Source organism: Parasteatoda tepidariorum, chromosome 3, assembly GCF_982258835.1.
Source record: "Parasteatoda tepidariorum strain Cologne lab strain chromosome 3, Ptep-v5.0, whole genome shotgun sequence".
Taxonomy (NCBI): domain Eukaryota; kingdom Metazoa; phylum Arthropoda; class Arachnida; order Araneae; family Theridiidae; genus Parasteatoda; species Parasteatoda tepidariorum.
Window position 1 is genome coordinate 86,995,400 of NC_141757.1, and position 17,309 is coordinate 87,012,708.

The following is a 17,309-nucleotide window of genomic DNA, read 5'->3' on the forward strand; positions in this document are numbered from 1 at the left end:
GATTTGATTGAATGATTTGTTGTTCGTCGTTAAAATAGGTATGTATTTTTTAATTGTTTAATATTTTAGTTTTTAAATCTCTGTGGATTGCATGAAGGGCTTTTAACATTTATAATTTATATCAGGTTCCGTTCTGTTAAGCCAAATGTCGAGTATGTCCTTGTGTTATCTCTGTGCCACTCGTGTGTTTGATTTACAAACTAATTTTAATTTAAAAATTGATGTGTATATTATTCTAAATTAATGATTCTTACTTTTTATTGAATCATGAGAATGTATTTACTGACTTTTTTGTGTATCTTATTTACTATAATTAGAAATTTTACTGCTACTGAATGTAAAAATGGTGACGGCTACTTAACACAACGTACTGTAATAGAACATTCTTGGTGTAGTGAAACACCACTTTAGTAGTTGCCACATTTTTGGTGTTAAGATACACGAAAAATTTTTACAGTATACTTCATTGTAGTAAAGTACAATACCATTAAAGTATTAAATACAAATAATGCATCAAATAACAAATTACATCAATAATTCAATAATAAAAAAGTGTCATATCCATTAAAAAAATTTTCAACTCAAATAATTTATGAAGTAGAATTTTAAAACTTTAAAATATTTTTTATGAGCATGATTATATTGTTAAGAATTTCTCAAAAAAACCTAAATTACTATTATTTCTTTAACTGTAATAACTATAATTCTAAATAATTAAACTATAATATTTTTAAAACGCAAAAAGAGGCTTTAAATATGAATATTACGAAGAGGCTTCTTATTTATTATTTTATGAAAAAACAAGCTTCTTTCTCAGAACATTTCATTAAATAATGAAGAGATAAATAAACTTGCAGTGAAAATATCGTTAAAACTTTCTCTATAAAATAGACCACTTGCATTGAATGTACTGTCGATTTACTTAAATCAATTGCCTGCAGCGAAGCAAGAAAAGGTTAAAAACATGACGTAGAAAAAGCTACTTCATTATTTTTCCATTTCTCGGTCAAATATTTTACAAAAGAATAAGATAATAATGTCTTAGCTTCAGGAAATTATTTATCTTTATGATGTTTACGTTTTATTCTAAAAGATTTACTTTCAAAAATATTCATAATCACTGATTTAGATCAGAACTTTGGATAAATAAAAATCTTTCAATGCAGTTAGAATTAAAATGGGTATAGCTTTCTTGTGCAAGGTATTTCTTTTTATTAAATTCCTTTGTCTGGAACATTAAAATAATATTTATTTTTGTCAAATTTATTCCAAGTTTCGTAATAAATATTAGGTGTATTATGCAAATCTAAGGTGTGCCGTAACAGTTTTTTTTCGAAAGATAAGCAGTTATCGGACAAAAAGTTTTGATTTGCGCTAACAATGATTATAAGCAATAATAAGATAATTACCCAATAAGGTCAAACGAATGATTTAGAACAATTAATTCCTAACAAAAAAATTTCTGAAAAAAAAAATTTTTCAGACAAAACGTTTTAATTTGTACTAGCAATGAATATAAGCAATAACAAAATAAGTTCTACCAATAAGGCCAGACGAATGATTTAGCACAATTAATTCATAACAAAGATTTTTTCTGAAGAAAAAAAACAATATTTAAACAGAAAGTTTTGATTTGCGCTAGCATTGATTATAAGCAATAATAAGGTAATTCTAGCAATAAGGCCAAGCGAAATATTTAGAACAATTAATTCATAGCAAATATTTTTTCTGAAAATAAACAGTTATTAAACTGAAAGTTTTGATTTGCACTAGCAAAGAATATAAGCAATAATAAGATAATTCTACCAATGAGGCCAAACGAATGATTTACCAATAATTCATAACAAAAAAAAAATTCTGAAAAAAAAATTGTTTCGGACAAAACGTTTTAATTTGTGCTAGCAATGAATATAAGCAATAACAAGATAAGCTCTACCAATAAGGCCTGACGAATGATTTAGCACAATTAATTCATAACAAAGATTTTTTCTGAAAAGAAAAAAGTTATAAAAAAGAAAGTTTTGATTTGCGCTAGTAATGATTATAAGCAATAATAAGGCAATTCTACCAATAAGGTCAAGTGAAATATTTAGAACAATTAATTCATAACAAATATTTTTTCTGAAAATAAACAGTTATCAAACAAAGTTTTGATTTGCGCTAGCAATGAATATAAGCAATAATAAGATACCAATAAGACCATGCGGATGATTTAAAACAATTAATTCATAACAAATATTTTTTTCTGAAAATAAACAGTTATCTGACAGAAAGTTTTGATTTGCGCTAGAAATTAATATAAGCAATAACAAGAGAAATTCTATCAATAAAGCCAGACGAGTGATTCAGCACAATGTTTAGGTTTAAAGTATTGATCTAAGCTAGAGTTCTTACATTTATCGTTGTTAAAGAGCAACTGCTTACGAGCTACATTCTCTGATTGATTTATTCATATTTCACGAATAAACTTATGCTGAATCTTCAAAAGAAAGATGATAGGAAAATAAAATCGAATTCGAAACCGAAAATTTCAATATAATCCGAACCGATTTTCAAATTCTGCTCAACAAAAATTTTTGTTAATCAGTGAAAAACGTATAATTAACTGGGTCTACAAAAAGTGCAGAATAGATAAATAAAAAATGGATTTCTTATCTGAAACGAACACTAAGAGTCGTGCTGAATCATACAGGATCTTAACTTATTATCAGCAAATTCAAAAGGATAAAAGTGGGCGTTAAGTAAGTAAAAACTTTACATTAAACAGAAGGTCGCAAACGACGTTGAGAGGACGAAAATCTCGGAAAACGCAAGTAAGCTCTCTGCTTAGATGAGACGAAAGGTGAGCATCAGTTGAGGTTTGCCCTAGCATCGCTCCGACGGGCATCAAAAACACACCTGAAATCTTCGAGCGACTCCAAGAATCGCTTTTTCGTCGTTGTAGACTTCAAACAACTCTTGTAAAAATCAAACCAAATAAACATTTTTTAGCTAGCCAACTTCTAGTATCTTTAGTAGTCATTTTCCAGCGTGACGTCGAGACCTGCATTCGTTTTTCGTAATTTGTTCTATGACAATTTTGTTGTTCTATTGCTTACATATGTTCTATGGTAAGTTTCATTCCTCTTGATGCTCTTTATCACCCCTCTAAATTTTTTGTTTAGAACACCCTGCATATAATTTCAATATGTTAAAAAAAAACTTCAGCAACCAGCAATTTTTAATGAGCTTCTGGTTCCGAATATTTCACAAATAGCTAAGCTGAGACTTTAAAAAAAAAAGTAAATTTCCATTTGAAGCTGCAGTGTATAATTGCTAAGAAGAAAACAGCTTTCTTAGTTAAAACCGATGGCGCCTCAATATAAAACTAAAATTAGATATAAAAAATTGCAAGAAACCAGCCAATTTTTGACGAGTTTTGTCAACCGCACATTTCACAAAGTTAACTGCGACGAATCTCCAAAATAAAAACTAATGGGAAAATAAATTCGTATTTGAAACCAACAAACTTCAATATAATTAAAACCAGTTTAGAAATAGACGCATATTTTACTGAATCTAAAAAAGAAACGAACTTACCAGAAAAATAATAGTACTTTATTTAAAACCAGCAGCTTCAATATATAACGACAATAATTTAAAAAAAAAAGAAAAAATTCTTTCACAACTAACAAGTTTTCGTTGAATTTTGACAACAACAACACTAGTAAACTACAATGAATCTCCGAAAGAAAAACTAAACTGGAAATAAATTCATATTTGAAGCCAACAATTTTCAAAAGTTAGAATCAATTTAGGAAATTCTATACAACAAAAATTTTTTGTAGGTCCATGAAAACCGCATATTCCAGGCAATCTACAAAAATATAGAATGGATAGAAAAAAAAAGCAGTTTTTCACATTTGAAAGTAGAATCCTGATAATAGTTCGAATCAGGAGCCAAGAAATATTTTTATCGACCTCTGTGATAGTTTGTTATTTATCTTTGCTCAAAAGTAAGTACCAAAGAAAGCTTAAGCTAGATTTTGCTAACTTTAATCAATGAATCAAATAAATGCCTGCAAAATTCTCCCGGAGCCGTTCATTTTATTCATTTTTAAGCTCTTAAATTATTTAATCGAACCTAAAACAATTTAAAATCTTCCAACGATTGAATCAAAAATCTAATAATAAGAAAAGCATTTAGTGGCAATTCCTTTTTATTTTAATATTTTTCAAAAACATATTCCTTGAATGATATACAAAAAAAAATTCGACTTTTGGATTACTTTTTTGAAGTGAAGAAGAAAACATAATTAAATTTGAACAGCAAAAGAGAAGTAATTTTTTATATCAAAATGCATAAAATTTTTTAACCTTTTTTCAAAGTAAAAAAAAATTAAACGGTTTTCATTAAAGTATTTTTGTTTTTTTATGAAGTGGTTCCAATGAGTTTGATTCTGTTTTCACTAAAATTGAATTTTATTTAAGTTATTAAATATTTACATCAAAATATATTTCATGTTTTTTCGGCAAATTATTTATCTGATAAAAATATATAATAACTTTAAAGTGCAATCCTTACAAAAAAAAATGGCCTATAATTATTAATAGGCATTATTTTACAAATATTAATGATAAAGAACACCTTTAACTGTCTAAACCAAAGGAGACTGTGTTTGTACTTTTATAAGTAGAAAAACGCATACAAAGAACAAGTAAAAATATTAAAATAACAAATGGCCATTTTGGTACAATGAACAAGTACACTCTGCCCAAAAATATAGACATAATTTCCTAAATCGTACCACTAGCAGACGTTTCAAAAAACAATTACATTTAATTTCTTAACTCACAAATATTATTACTAAGTAGTTAAATTACTGTATTTTATTATTAAAATATTTCGAATGTAACTGTCAGGGATTTATAACTGATAAAAATTGTGAAAAATGATGCGATTTGAGCAACTTTTCAATGTGTTTATTAAGTTTTCTTGAAAACAAAATTTCCTATTTCTTAAAACTAAAATTTAAAATTGTTGAATAGATCTTTTAAATTTGTTATTTAAATTTGTAATTTTACATTGTTATTTGGTTCGTAATTATAGTTTACTACTTTATTTATCTCCGATTTAAAAAACTTAGGTGTTTCTAAATTTATTGTTTTCTAAATCTATTATTTTCTAAACTGCATATTTAAGTAAGAAAAAGATTTTATAAAAAAGATAAAAAAGTTTCCAAAGAAAAGATAACTTAGAGGCAGAAAAGGTAAGGAAAAGAAAAGAATTGACAATTTTCAGTTTTAGAATGATTTTCAAGTATTATTAGCTTCGGTGGTTTTAAATCTATTGCTTTCTAAATCTATTGTTATCTAAGCTGCATAATTACGGCCAAATATAATTAACATTAATAGCGTAAATGTCAGTTCCATCAAAAATTCTTAAATAGGAGCCTCATTGCTTGCTCCAGAGTCTTCTGGATTGAGTTCGAAACTACAAGACTGTAGAGTTGAACATTAGTAGTCATCAACTCAGAATTGGGTAGGTTGTTCAACAACTGTAATAAAATTATTAAAAAAAATTGAAATTTTACTTGAAATTTCTGATTCCTAAGTAGCTGCATACCTTAAACTAGTATTTTCATCCAGCTTGAGTTCCAATTAAAATTTCAGAAGTTACGAAAATTAATGGGAAATTTTATTAAAAATTCAACTTGACTTTATTATAAAATTTCTACTCTCTAAAACTGTTGTAAAAAAAAGGACTCGACATTTATTTTATTCGCCATTGTTGCAAAATCTTAAAACTCTCGAAGAAAAAAATATGTCCGCCATTTTTGCACTTCAACGACGCTTATATTTTTATACTGCATTTTTCTCTCAAATTAGCTTCCTCTCTGCCAACAATAAAATTTGATTATTTTATCGAATGGAATTTAAATGCAACATTCAGACATTTACTGCATATAGCAACACTGTAAAAAAAAATTGTTTTGCAGCTTCACTAAAGTTTGACAATATTTGCGATCCCAAATTTATTAGGGGGATAATTTTAGAGCCCTTCAAAATGATCGTGATGGACGCTAAAAATCTTTTCTCCCAGGAAACCTTCAATAACTCTCAAGGATAAAGGATATAACTCTGTCTAGAGCAAAACTTGGCTTTTAACGAGGAGGCCTTCCATCTTAGTGGTCAGTAAATTGTTGCAGCCATAAAAATATACGACCGACAGATATTAACCATAACTGTTGCCGCCGATATCCCCATACAGGACCAAAAAAAAAATGATTTTTGGAACAGTTGTTGGTTGAACTTTCGTTGGAATATTAAGTAACAAACTATTGATCAGAATTTTTTATGTTTGATTTATGATTATCTTAAATATTGCAAGAAAGTTAGAGGAGCTAATGTGAAACCACTGAAACTGGAAAAAATTTGAATAAAGAAATTTTGATTTAAAGTGTTTATAAACTTCCTGTTGTTATTTCCCTTAAGAGTAATGATGAGTATATTCTTTTGAAAAAATAAATACGAATGCAAAATAAGTCATCCTTGTTTACTCCTTAAGTATAATGTATGAAATCTTACGCTTTGTTTATTATTAGCTTGAAACATTATTTTTTAGAAAATTGAATCAAGTAGAAAAAAGGATTTAAAAATAAAACACAACAAGAATATAGCAGAAATGCAGAAAGATTCATAACAAAAGATATAACTATAATGCTTTTATTATTATTATTATTATTATTATTATTATTATTATTATTATTATTATTAAAATTGCCTAAGACTTTGATGTATGTTAGATCTAACGAATGAAAATATCTAATGCAGTACGACGCGACTATTAAAAAGTGGTTGTTAGCAAGCCGTGATGGTTCCGGAGATATCATAGAACTTTTGCCTATCAATCAGGCAAAGCCGGCTTGAACACCAGCAATGACTGGTTATTTCAAAATCTGTTTCTTGTTTACACAGACCATAGTGCTGATGTGAAAGTACAAAGGTAAACAAATTATTGGTTAAAATCCTCTAGCCATCTGGTTAACCGCAAAGTGATTTTCGTGATGTTTCTTTCCATGTAACGTAAATATATGTTACTTCCTTCAAAAATTCTTTCCCGAATGCTAATTGGTCCTAATGCTTGATCCAGGAGTTCTCCTGTCTTCTGAGTACGATTCAAAATTTCAAGGATTCAGAGATGAGTAATGATAGCCACAAACTCAGAAATGGCTCAACTGTTCAACACCGATTATAAAAATAAATATAAAATTATTGTTAGCGCTATACAGGCTTTGGAGTTAGTGCGCTCGTTTTCAGAGTTTGGTGATCGCTGGCCGATACAAATACTACTCCCGGTTTGTACCGATCAGATGGCGAACGTAATATATCCCCAGCAGTAGAGGGATTACATGTTAGAAAACTCTTAGCATCGAGCCAGCCGTGGCTTCCTCACCATATATCACAAGGTCTGTTTTTAATTCTATAAAAAAGTCCTCCGTGGAGACCAGTTTTCCCCAATGCTTGATCCAAGAGTTACTTTGTCTATATATATATATGTGGGAGTTAGTGCAGCATAGGAGTAAATAACGACGATAATTTAACAAACATAACAATTTAATAGAAATAAAAGGATGGAAGGATATAACAGTGACATGTTTGATGAGAGCTGCCTTCTCGCAGGATCGCCAAAACGGATGTGTATAAGAAATTAGATTGTTCTATGGTATAAAGTTAAGAGTTAATTATAAATTCGGGAGTTTCCCTTCGGGACTGGCTGGCGCCTCTCAATTACAAGGAAGTAGTATCACATGATTTCTTCTCAGTATTACATGATAAAGAATGATGCAATCAGCTGAGATATTACACCATGGCATTGAAACCTACATCAATTTGGCCATACTGACAAGAAAATGTCCTCATTTTCATCAGAATAGCTACCAGACACAGTTACCTGGAAAAAAAAGAAAAAGAACGAGAAAGCAAAGTATAAAAATATAAAAAGCAATTTTTTAATTTACTGGCCACGGTTTCATGTGGTCAGCTGAAGATGAAGTATTTATTGGTCCATCGCGATTCCCGACTTTTAGCACATCGTATCTATCATTCTTCTTCACTGTTGTGATTTGGTATGGACCCAAACTGAGTTCTCTGGATTGCAACTAAGTCTCCCTCTCGATATTCGTTGGCTTTCTTTCTTCTTTTATCGTACTGCCTGCGGTTCTCTTCTTGGATCTTCAAAATATTCTTTTTGGCTTCTTCTCGAATGTTCTCTCTATTTTGGATAAATGATTCTATATGTTCTTTCTCCAGCATTTGTAGAATTTGTAAGTCCTCTTTTGTTTTCATTTTCATTCCGGTCAACAGCTGGAAAGGAGTAATCTGAGTGCTCCGAGAAACTGTAGAATTAATGGTACGCTGTACTGTTAGAACAAATTTGTACCACTAGTTTTGCCAGTATCGGTATGAGGATCTTATGCATTATTTCCACTTGTCCATTACCACGAGGAATACCTGTTGTTATTTTCACTTGTTCGATACCTTCATCTTGGCAATAAGTCTCAAAATCCGTTGAAGTAAACGCAGTACCTCAGTATCAGTAATTATTCATGAAGGATTCCCAAAAGTTATCTGTTGAGCTTTTAACTTTTCATTGTTTTTTAAATCCTCATCTTCAATGTATAACAAGATGCTATTTGCTTTTTCACCAAGCATATTAATTAAGATCTCGGCTTTAAGCCCCTCATTTATGTTTTTTGTACTAAAAGCTCTTTCCAACGATTAAAAAAATTTATTTAAATTTTCAGGTTTCGATGGAACTGGAAGAGATAGTTTTAATGCTATGAATTAGATTCTCAATGTTTGTTTCGGGTTTATCATGTATTGTTTTGGGAGGGTCGATTTCGAATGCTTTGTTTTTCGCTTCTAATAAAAGCATTTCTTTCTCGAGTCTTTCTAATTTTAGTTTTTCTAACTCAACTTGAATTTCGCTTTGTTTAAGTTCCCTGTCTGCTGTTTGTACTCTTTCTTCTACGGCGTTAGTTATCAAATTTTTGAAAAATTCAGAATCATTCTTAAATATTTCGGTGGATTCAATTTTTTCTTTTAATTTAATGATATTATCGCTGCTGTCTGCGATGCCTCCTATTTCCTCTAATACTTTTACTAGGTCTTCTTTCTTTGAATTTTTATGCATTTTTAAAATTGAAAATTTCCTACCTTGATTGAAGAGACTCTCAGTGTCCAATGGTAATCCAATGTTTCGTTCATTCAAACCAGATTCGTATCCCTTTTCGGTGACTCCGAGGATTTCACGATTGCACTTCACGGAAAAGTTGACTACCTTGCTGATTTGCACAGGATATTCCAATAATTTCGGAAAGTTTCTGGATCAATTCTGTCCTTCGCGACAGAAGTTTCTGGATCAATTCTGTCCTTCGCGACAGATCCGGTTATTGCTGATTTAGGAAAGTTCAGAGGTCTCTGCTGCTGCTTTTCTTCAGTCGATGATTTTTTGCTGCTCTTCTCCTGATCCTCCATGAGCGTAGAATTTCGGTGATTCGGTGAACAGTTCGGTGATTCCCCTACTCGGCATTTAAAACAGGAACAAAATCTGGATCTCCTTCTCGAGCGCAGAATTTTGCTTTCCTTTTTTTTTTTTCGGTGAATGTCCCCTTCTCGGGATTTCTAAAGTTACTTGGCTGAAAAATATCCCCTTCTCGGGATTTCGAAGTTGTTGGTTAAAATCCCCTTCGCGGGATTTCAAAGTTCAGAAATAGTTACGACTCGCAGTTCAAATTCCGGACGCAAGCCCCCATTATTTGTGGGAGTTAGTGCAGCATAGGAGTAAATAACGACGATAATTTAACAAACATGACAATTTAATAGAAATAAAAGGATGGAAGGATATAACAGTGACATGTTTGGTGAGAGCTGCCTTCTCGCAGGATCGCCAAAACGGATGTGTATAAGAAGTTAGATTGTTCTATGGTTTAAAATTAAGAGTTAATTATGAATTCGGGAGTTTCCCTTCGGGATTTTCTGGCGCCTCTAAATTACAGGGAAGTATTATCACATGATTTCTTCTCAGTATTACATGATAAAGAATGATGCAATCGGCTGAGATATTACACCATGGCATTGAAACCTATATACATATATATATATATATATATATATATATATATATATATATATATATATATATATATATATATATATATATATATATATATATATATATATATATATATATATATATATATATATATATATATATATATATATATATATAAATCAATACCATGTTTCTTTTTCTAATATTTAGAGATTTTTTAGATCAACGCCTATGATAGTACTTGAAGATTCTTTAATTATGACGCGTAATGGCGTAATATATTATCAATAAAAAAAAATTTACTAATGTATATGTTACCGGCAAAGTTTGAAATCCGGCATTCTATAGAATGCCTAGGCATTGTATATAATGCCTAAAACTAGCAGGCAATGTATGAAACGATTTATATTTCACACATTTCCTAGGCATTCTATAGAATGCCAAATGAGAAATCGGCAAAGTATTAAATGCATCTCCGATTCGTTTCGTAATGTAATTCAAAATGTCATTCAATCCTGTCATGTTGCAACAAGTAGGTTAATTTCTTATTTTTTTGTATGAAAATTTTGTTTCCCTTAATTAGAAAGGCATAAATTATGTTTTGTACAGCTTTCATTTTTCTTTACGGACTTTGAATAAAAAAATTTTAATGACACTCTCATTATTTTTTCAGAATAACATTTTTGTTTTTGAGAAATGCACACCATTTACATAAAAACCTCATCAAGACGTTTTTTTCATACTTTGCCTAAATAGCATTTGTCATTCTATAGAATGCCTAGGTATTATATACAATGCATAGGGAAAGTATGCAATACTTCTCATATATCATACCTTGTCTAAAAACATCCGGCATTATATACATTGCCTAAGCATTCAGTAGAATGCCGGCGATTCATACTTTGCCGGTAACATATATAATGTTAATATTTCCAGACTCGAGGAGTGCGTTGAAATTTTATTCTGATAATGCATATTAAAATCGAAAACTTCTTCGTAATAATTAATCGGAATCGAAGCCATTTTCTTCATCTTTATCAAACCCTTCTTCTTCACTTGAAACTGCTTCGCTCTTTGCTTTCGAGAAAGGAAATAAATAGCCAACAGGGGTATTGCCCTTTTGAATCTGCTGTGTTGACGTATGCAAGTACCTTGTAATAATAACCATTATAAGCTGTAATAAAAGATAACGTAAAAGATAACGTAAAAGAAGAAGAATTGAAATATAAAATTCTTAAAATACATCAAAAAATTTATTATTTTTTAAATAAAAAGGTGCGTACGTAAAATTCACAAAATGCAGGTGTAATTTCGTAAAAATTACAATCTCGATGTAAAGAATACTTTTCAAAACCTCCAGTTCGATTTAATTGATCGAGGTGATATTTATCATTTATACTAAAAGAATAGGGAAAAAAACTGTTATTGCAAATTTTTAAAAGCAAACAATTGACCCTCCTCCTTCGTCAGTTGAGATAACATCGCAGAAATTTCACGAACAAAGTAGATGCAAATATTTTAACGCATTTTTATTTAACAAATATTATTGAGAAAAACGGTACAGTTAAAAAAGCAATATTATATTATCACACAACAAAAGGGCAAATTTAGTTACTGTATGTTTCATTTTTTAATTTGATTTATATGTTACTTACTATTTAATACCTTAAAATAAAATAAAATGAAAATATAAAAACATTCATTTATCTAGTAGCCAGAAAAATATAATAATTTTAATTTTTTCTGAACTAAAACGCTGGACGCATCACTTTCGAAAGAAGCGATTGATTTTCAGTGCTGGCATAAGTTTATTATGAAAGTAATGCTTCCCTATATTTTTAGTTTTAAATCAAACAAAAAAGAAAAAAATTTTCTTCTTTTTAGTCCACTTGCAAACATATTTCTATAAAATTTCACATTTCTTTATTGTGTTTCTCTTCTAAATTTTGCGTCTGTTAGTCTGCTTATGTCGTAAATTAATCCATATTTGAATTAGTGATAAAATACGTTGCATTTTAATTAGATACCAGAAAGCTACGTCATCATTAGTAAATCGTGGCATTCGTCGATTCAGAAGTCAATCAAGTTCAGCAAACATGCGTGGCGTTGCTTACAAATATCAAATTAAGTCTGATTTAAATCACATGGTTGGGCCTTATCACGTATTCTACTTCTCGAGTTGCAATGCCAATTGCAACAATAAAAGAGCAATATCTATCACCAAAAAGAATTTTCTTCTTCAGAATAAAAGACGAGAAATTTAATACCCCTTTCATTTGTGCTTTTGCTCCAACAGAGAAATGCAGAGAAGAACAATTTTCTTAAAATAGCTTGAGATAACCAAGAACAAAACTCCAAGATTTATTATAATCATCAGATATTTTAATACCGAAATTGGAAGCAGGGACTATTTTAAACCAAAGGAAAGCCGACATAAGGAGTCAAACTATAATGGCAAAAAAACTTCTTGACTTTGCGAACGGCAACAATATGACAATAAGTATCACATTTTTCCTCATAAAAGAATACATAAGACAACATGAAAATCATCTAATAGATAAGCGGGAAACTAAATAGATCGCGTTTTAAAAGATTTTAAACAAAGGCCGGATATACCTGATATAAGATCAAGTAGCATAGCGCATGTTGACTTCGATCATTTTGTGACCAAAATAAAATCTAGACGAAGACTTGCAATCTATGGAAGAATCGAATTAAGTAATAAGAATTTGAGAACTGGAAGCATCGGGTATTGGTGTCGGGAAAATGCAGAAGGTGATTGGAAATACAGTAGAAGAGACACAGGGAGAAAAACAAAACGATAATAAAAAAATCAGAGTGGTTTGACGAAGGCTGCGAGATCGTTATACAGAAAATAAATAAGGCTAGAGTGAAGATGCCTCCGAGGAAGACAAAGCATTAGGCGGATTTCTACCAGAAGAAAAGAAACGAAACTAAATAACTCTTTCAACAACAAAAAAATAATACGAAGAGATGGAAGGTACATAAAAGACATGACACCAGAGGATTTTTTAAAGGAATCGAAGAAGTGAGATCAGAATTCACGTCTAGAACAAGTATTTGTCGATCAAAAGGTGGAGAACATAAAGAAGGAAGAATAGCAATTCGATACCAATGGCGTAAATAGTTCGAGGAACTATTCAATCCTAAAAATTGATGAGATAAATAAAGTCAATGTTTCTAAGTGTTTTGTATGTTTAAATAATACAGACGTATCTAATATGTCTGAACAAAGTGTAAGTAACTCCACCTATTTTCTCTAAATTCTTTTTTGAAGCGTTTTTGAATCTGTCTTAAGAAATACACCTTTTTATTGCATCTAAAATCTCAACAATGAGTTATGTTGAATTTTATACTGGCGTTAATTCCAATTTAAGGTCATATTCGATTTTAAAAATATCTTCCTGCAAAATTCTGTTTTTCGGTAATAGGGAATAGGGGTTTTTTACGTTATGGAGGCAGTACAAAAAACAAAACATGTAGTTTTTACCATCGAGCAAAAGGTGAAAAACATTTTTTAAAAAATAAATAAAACAAATTTCGTTAAAGATTTTTTTACTCTCGACTTTAATCCTTGTATGCTTTAAGAAAATGCCAAGATAAATTAATGAAAAAGTATATATTAAATATAATTTATTGGGTAATCTTACCCAAATAAAAATACATAAGAAGACAAAAATTCCAACTCCTTTCATCATATTTGCCAGTACTTTAGAAACAATTTCACTGCATCCTATTGCGTTTACTGTCAAGTCCGTTGGAAAGCGGTATTTAGAGTTGTATCTTTTGTCTTCTATTCTTGTATCAACACATGGTCGAGTTATGGCTTTCTTGCAGCAACTAAATGGCACATCTTTTCCATAATATTTCAACCCTTTCATCATGCTAAGGAAAAAAGGCTAAAATAAAATCTACAAATTATAAAAGCAAACAAAACATGCGTATTTTTAAGATGGTTCTTCAAATGTCTCGTAAATAATCCAACTTATAATTATTATTAACAATGCAGCTGATTATGAAAATTTTGTTTCAAAGAAGATATCCCATACTACCACTATAACATTGCTACGCTTTCCCCGCTCATAATACTTTTCGTATTTAGATTATCAAAAGCATATTTTAAAATTTCCACGAAGTTTACTTTAAGCAGTATGCTTAATGCTGTTTTAAGATCCATATAGTATTCGAAGTTGAAAAAGTTTAATCAGTTTAAGAATCAAGACAAAAAGCGCCACCTGCAGCTCAATTCGATCACCAATTATTTTCGCTCATTTTTAGTGAAAATTTCAAAATGCAGCATTTCTGAGAGCATATCGATTGTCGATTCCACCGTATTTTCCTAATCTCAAACCTTGTCATTCTTGTGAATCAATAAAGACAAAGTTTTCCAAAACAGTCGGTAAATTCAAAATTACCTTTCAGGAGGTCATCAGAAGCATCGATGTCTCGAAACTTCGATGATTTTTGTTGAATTTGGCAATTAGGTACTTGCACTTCAAGTAGAAGATCTCCCATGCTCACACATGTGACCTATGACGTCAGTGCCAGCTGATTTTTATCAACAAAATAGCGTATTAACGTTCAGGTAAGTTTCTCTACATAAGTTAGAATGTTAATTAACGATAAGTTAATTAAATACTGAGCAGTATCACATATCGAATTAGTTGAAATATAATTCTTTCTCGTCTACTTCTTTTATTTAACTTCAATTCATTATTTGTTAATGTATTTTATCGTAACTGTGATATATTTTCGCTTTGTGTACCTGGCATCTTCGATGCATAATTAGTTTGTTTATGTTCCACATGACTTCGTGCCTGTCTTTGTGTTAAGTCTGTGCGTAAATATATAGTGAAAGAATTAAATCTTTGGGAAAGAATTTAGAATGTGTCACTTAAGAAAATTGATATTTTACGGGCTTGGCTTACTCGAAAAAGAATGAAAAGAACAGTTGCTAAAGTAAACAAATGCTACGTTTCAACAACCAATTATGATCGAGATACCACTGCTACGTCACTTGCGGGTATCCAATTCATTATATAGCCAGTAATAGCAAGCAAATCAAACTTGTCATAAGCTAAATCCTAATATCGGCAGTAAATATCTGCACAAAATGGTTAAACTAGGTAGTTTTTGAAAATTTTATTTTTTATCTCATATGGATCAATTATTATCACCCTAAAAGCTCCATTGTTATAAATTATTATACTCCTCTACATAAAATTCACCGATTTAAAATTATTGAGCGATCACTAGTAGTGTACACGTTAAGAGGATACTATCCCAGGGGTAAAATGCATCATGACAATTTCTTTTTCGTCTCCTTTGATAAATTAAAATTTAAAGTATAGTGAAAGGTGAGTAAAGATAAACAGAAAGAAAACCGTGTAACGTTTTTTTCCCTTTATTTCTAAATAGCAAATGAACTCGCTTTTCCCTATACTTTAAATTTTGAATTTAGGGAGAAGAAAATAGAATTTGTCATGAACGATTTCGTCCGAGGTATAGCGATCTCTTAACATTGTGAACAGCGCTCAAGACGAATTGATGTTTATACGTATTATGATGTTTGATCGTGTAGTGATGTTTATACGAAAATGTTATTTATGATCCATCAATTAACATTCACTTTGAAGGAACTAGAGGATACGGTTAAAGCTTAATGTGGAACTGAACTGAAAAAAATTTAAAAATTCAAGATGTGCTTATTCATACCGTGGCATGTTTGGATCAGAAGAAATATCCAGATATTTAAAATCAACCCAGGAGATATTATACCAGTCTTTGTAACCTGATTCGCCACAGCATTGATAAGACATTTGCAAATAATCCATGGAAATCTTCACTTTAGGATTTTTCGGATACTTTTCCATGCCATCTCGTAAACCCTGGCTAATAGCATCGGGAAGCAATCTAATTTGAGAAAAGCATACAATAGCTGACAGGAAAATAATACCTACAATAATTAATCCCGCACTCCAATATATTAAGAAAAACAAAGATGCTGACTTTGCTGATTCCTGGTCATCTATATGACGTCCATCTATAGCTGATTTCAAACCAAGTAAACTTGCAACTATCATGCTGAATCCTGACAAAATGAGCATGGCTGGTACTGCTTGAGCACTGTAATAACCACTTATGAAAATTATTTGCCCAGATAAAGAATGGCTAACATACCAGCTGAGCAACATGAAAGTCACTCCAAGATTCAGAACTATAAAATTGCCTATTAGTAATGCGAATGCAAAATATTGACGAAGATTGTCCGTAATATATATTGAAAAGATGTAAACAATTGCTGGACTAGGCCTTTTATTTGAAAATAATAGAGCCGATTCGGAATCTTCCAAATCAAAAACTTCAGAGTCTTCCGCTTCAGATTCCGTATCAGACATTATCTGGAAATTCAAAAAGCTGCATTTTACTGATTAAAATAATAATAAAAACATTAATATTATAATAAAAGTTCTAAGGCATGGGTTAACGTAGTTCATTATTCAACTAGTTAACATAATTTACTATTTAAAAAAAAAATCAAATTAGAATAAAATTTATATATATATCAAATAACTAAAATCTGTTTTTGTTTCCATTTTTTTTAATCTTCATCAAACTTCTTTTACAAATGAAATTAAAATTTATATTTAAAGAAAATCAGTGTAGATGTGCTCAGATATTCTGCACTGAGGTCTAATTATTCAATCTATGAATTATTTTTTTGCATTTTTATTGAGAATAATAAATTTTAAATTTATTTTTTTTAATAAAAATAAAAGAATTTAGTTCAAATGTAGAGTAAATATAATGACATTTTTAGTAAATTTTTTCCAATAAATGAAGTAAACAATTTAAATTAAAAAATGAAAAGAAATCAAAATTGAATTCTAAAAAATTAAAATTATGGAAACTTTGTAAAATTGTCAATTAATAAATAAAGTTAGTGAATCAACGGATGAAAAATTAATAACGTATCGAAGGAATGAATCAATCATTCAGTAAATTAGTAGGTTAACTAAGGAGAAAAAGAGAATAAGCGTGTCAGGAGACCAAAGAATAGAGAATCAATAAATTAGCGAATCAGTGTGCGAGTAAATAAAGGAATCATTGAATTAATAAATCTCCGAATAAAGGAAGATATGCTGGTTTATTAGTTAATTGATTGATTAATTATTTGGATATGATTCACTTA

At 30.2% G+C, this 17,309-nt stretch overlaps 1 protein-coding gene across 1 annotated transcript; it reads right to left on the reverse strand.

Annotated features, from left to right (window-relative positions):
* Nucleotides 1-11,055: 11,055 nt before the first annotated feature.
* LOC107453007 (photoreceptor outer segment membrane glycoprotein 2) lies at nt 11,056-16,532 on the reverse strand. Its single transcript, XM_016069662.4, has 3 exons — nt 15,833-16,532; nt 13,768-14,002; nt 11,056-11,270 (listed from the first exon to the last, which is right to left on the reverse strand). The coding sequence occupies exons 1-3, from the start codon at nt 16,513-16,515 to the stop codon at nt 11,100-11,102; spliced, it is 1,089 nt and encodes a 362-aa protein (XP_015925148.1). The 5' UTR covers nt 16,516-16,532; the 3' UTR covers nt 11,056-11,099.
* Nucleotides 16,533-17,309: the final 777 nt, after the last annotated feature.

Coding starts and splice junctions, on each gene's coding strand:
- LOC107453007 (XM_016069662.4), bottom strand. CDS start 16,515: ATGTCTGATACGGAATCTGAAGCGGAAGACTCTGAAGTTTTTGATTTG. Junction 14,003..15,832: donor TCTGATCCAAACATGCCACG/GTATGAATAAGC, acceptor TTTTTTCCTTAG/CATGATGAAAGGGTTGAAAT. Junction 11,271..13,767: donor TCTTATGTATTTTTATTTGG/GTAAGATTACCC, acceptor CTTTTATTACAG/CTTATAATGGTTATTATTAC.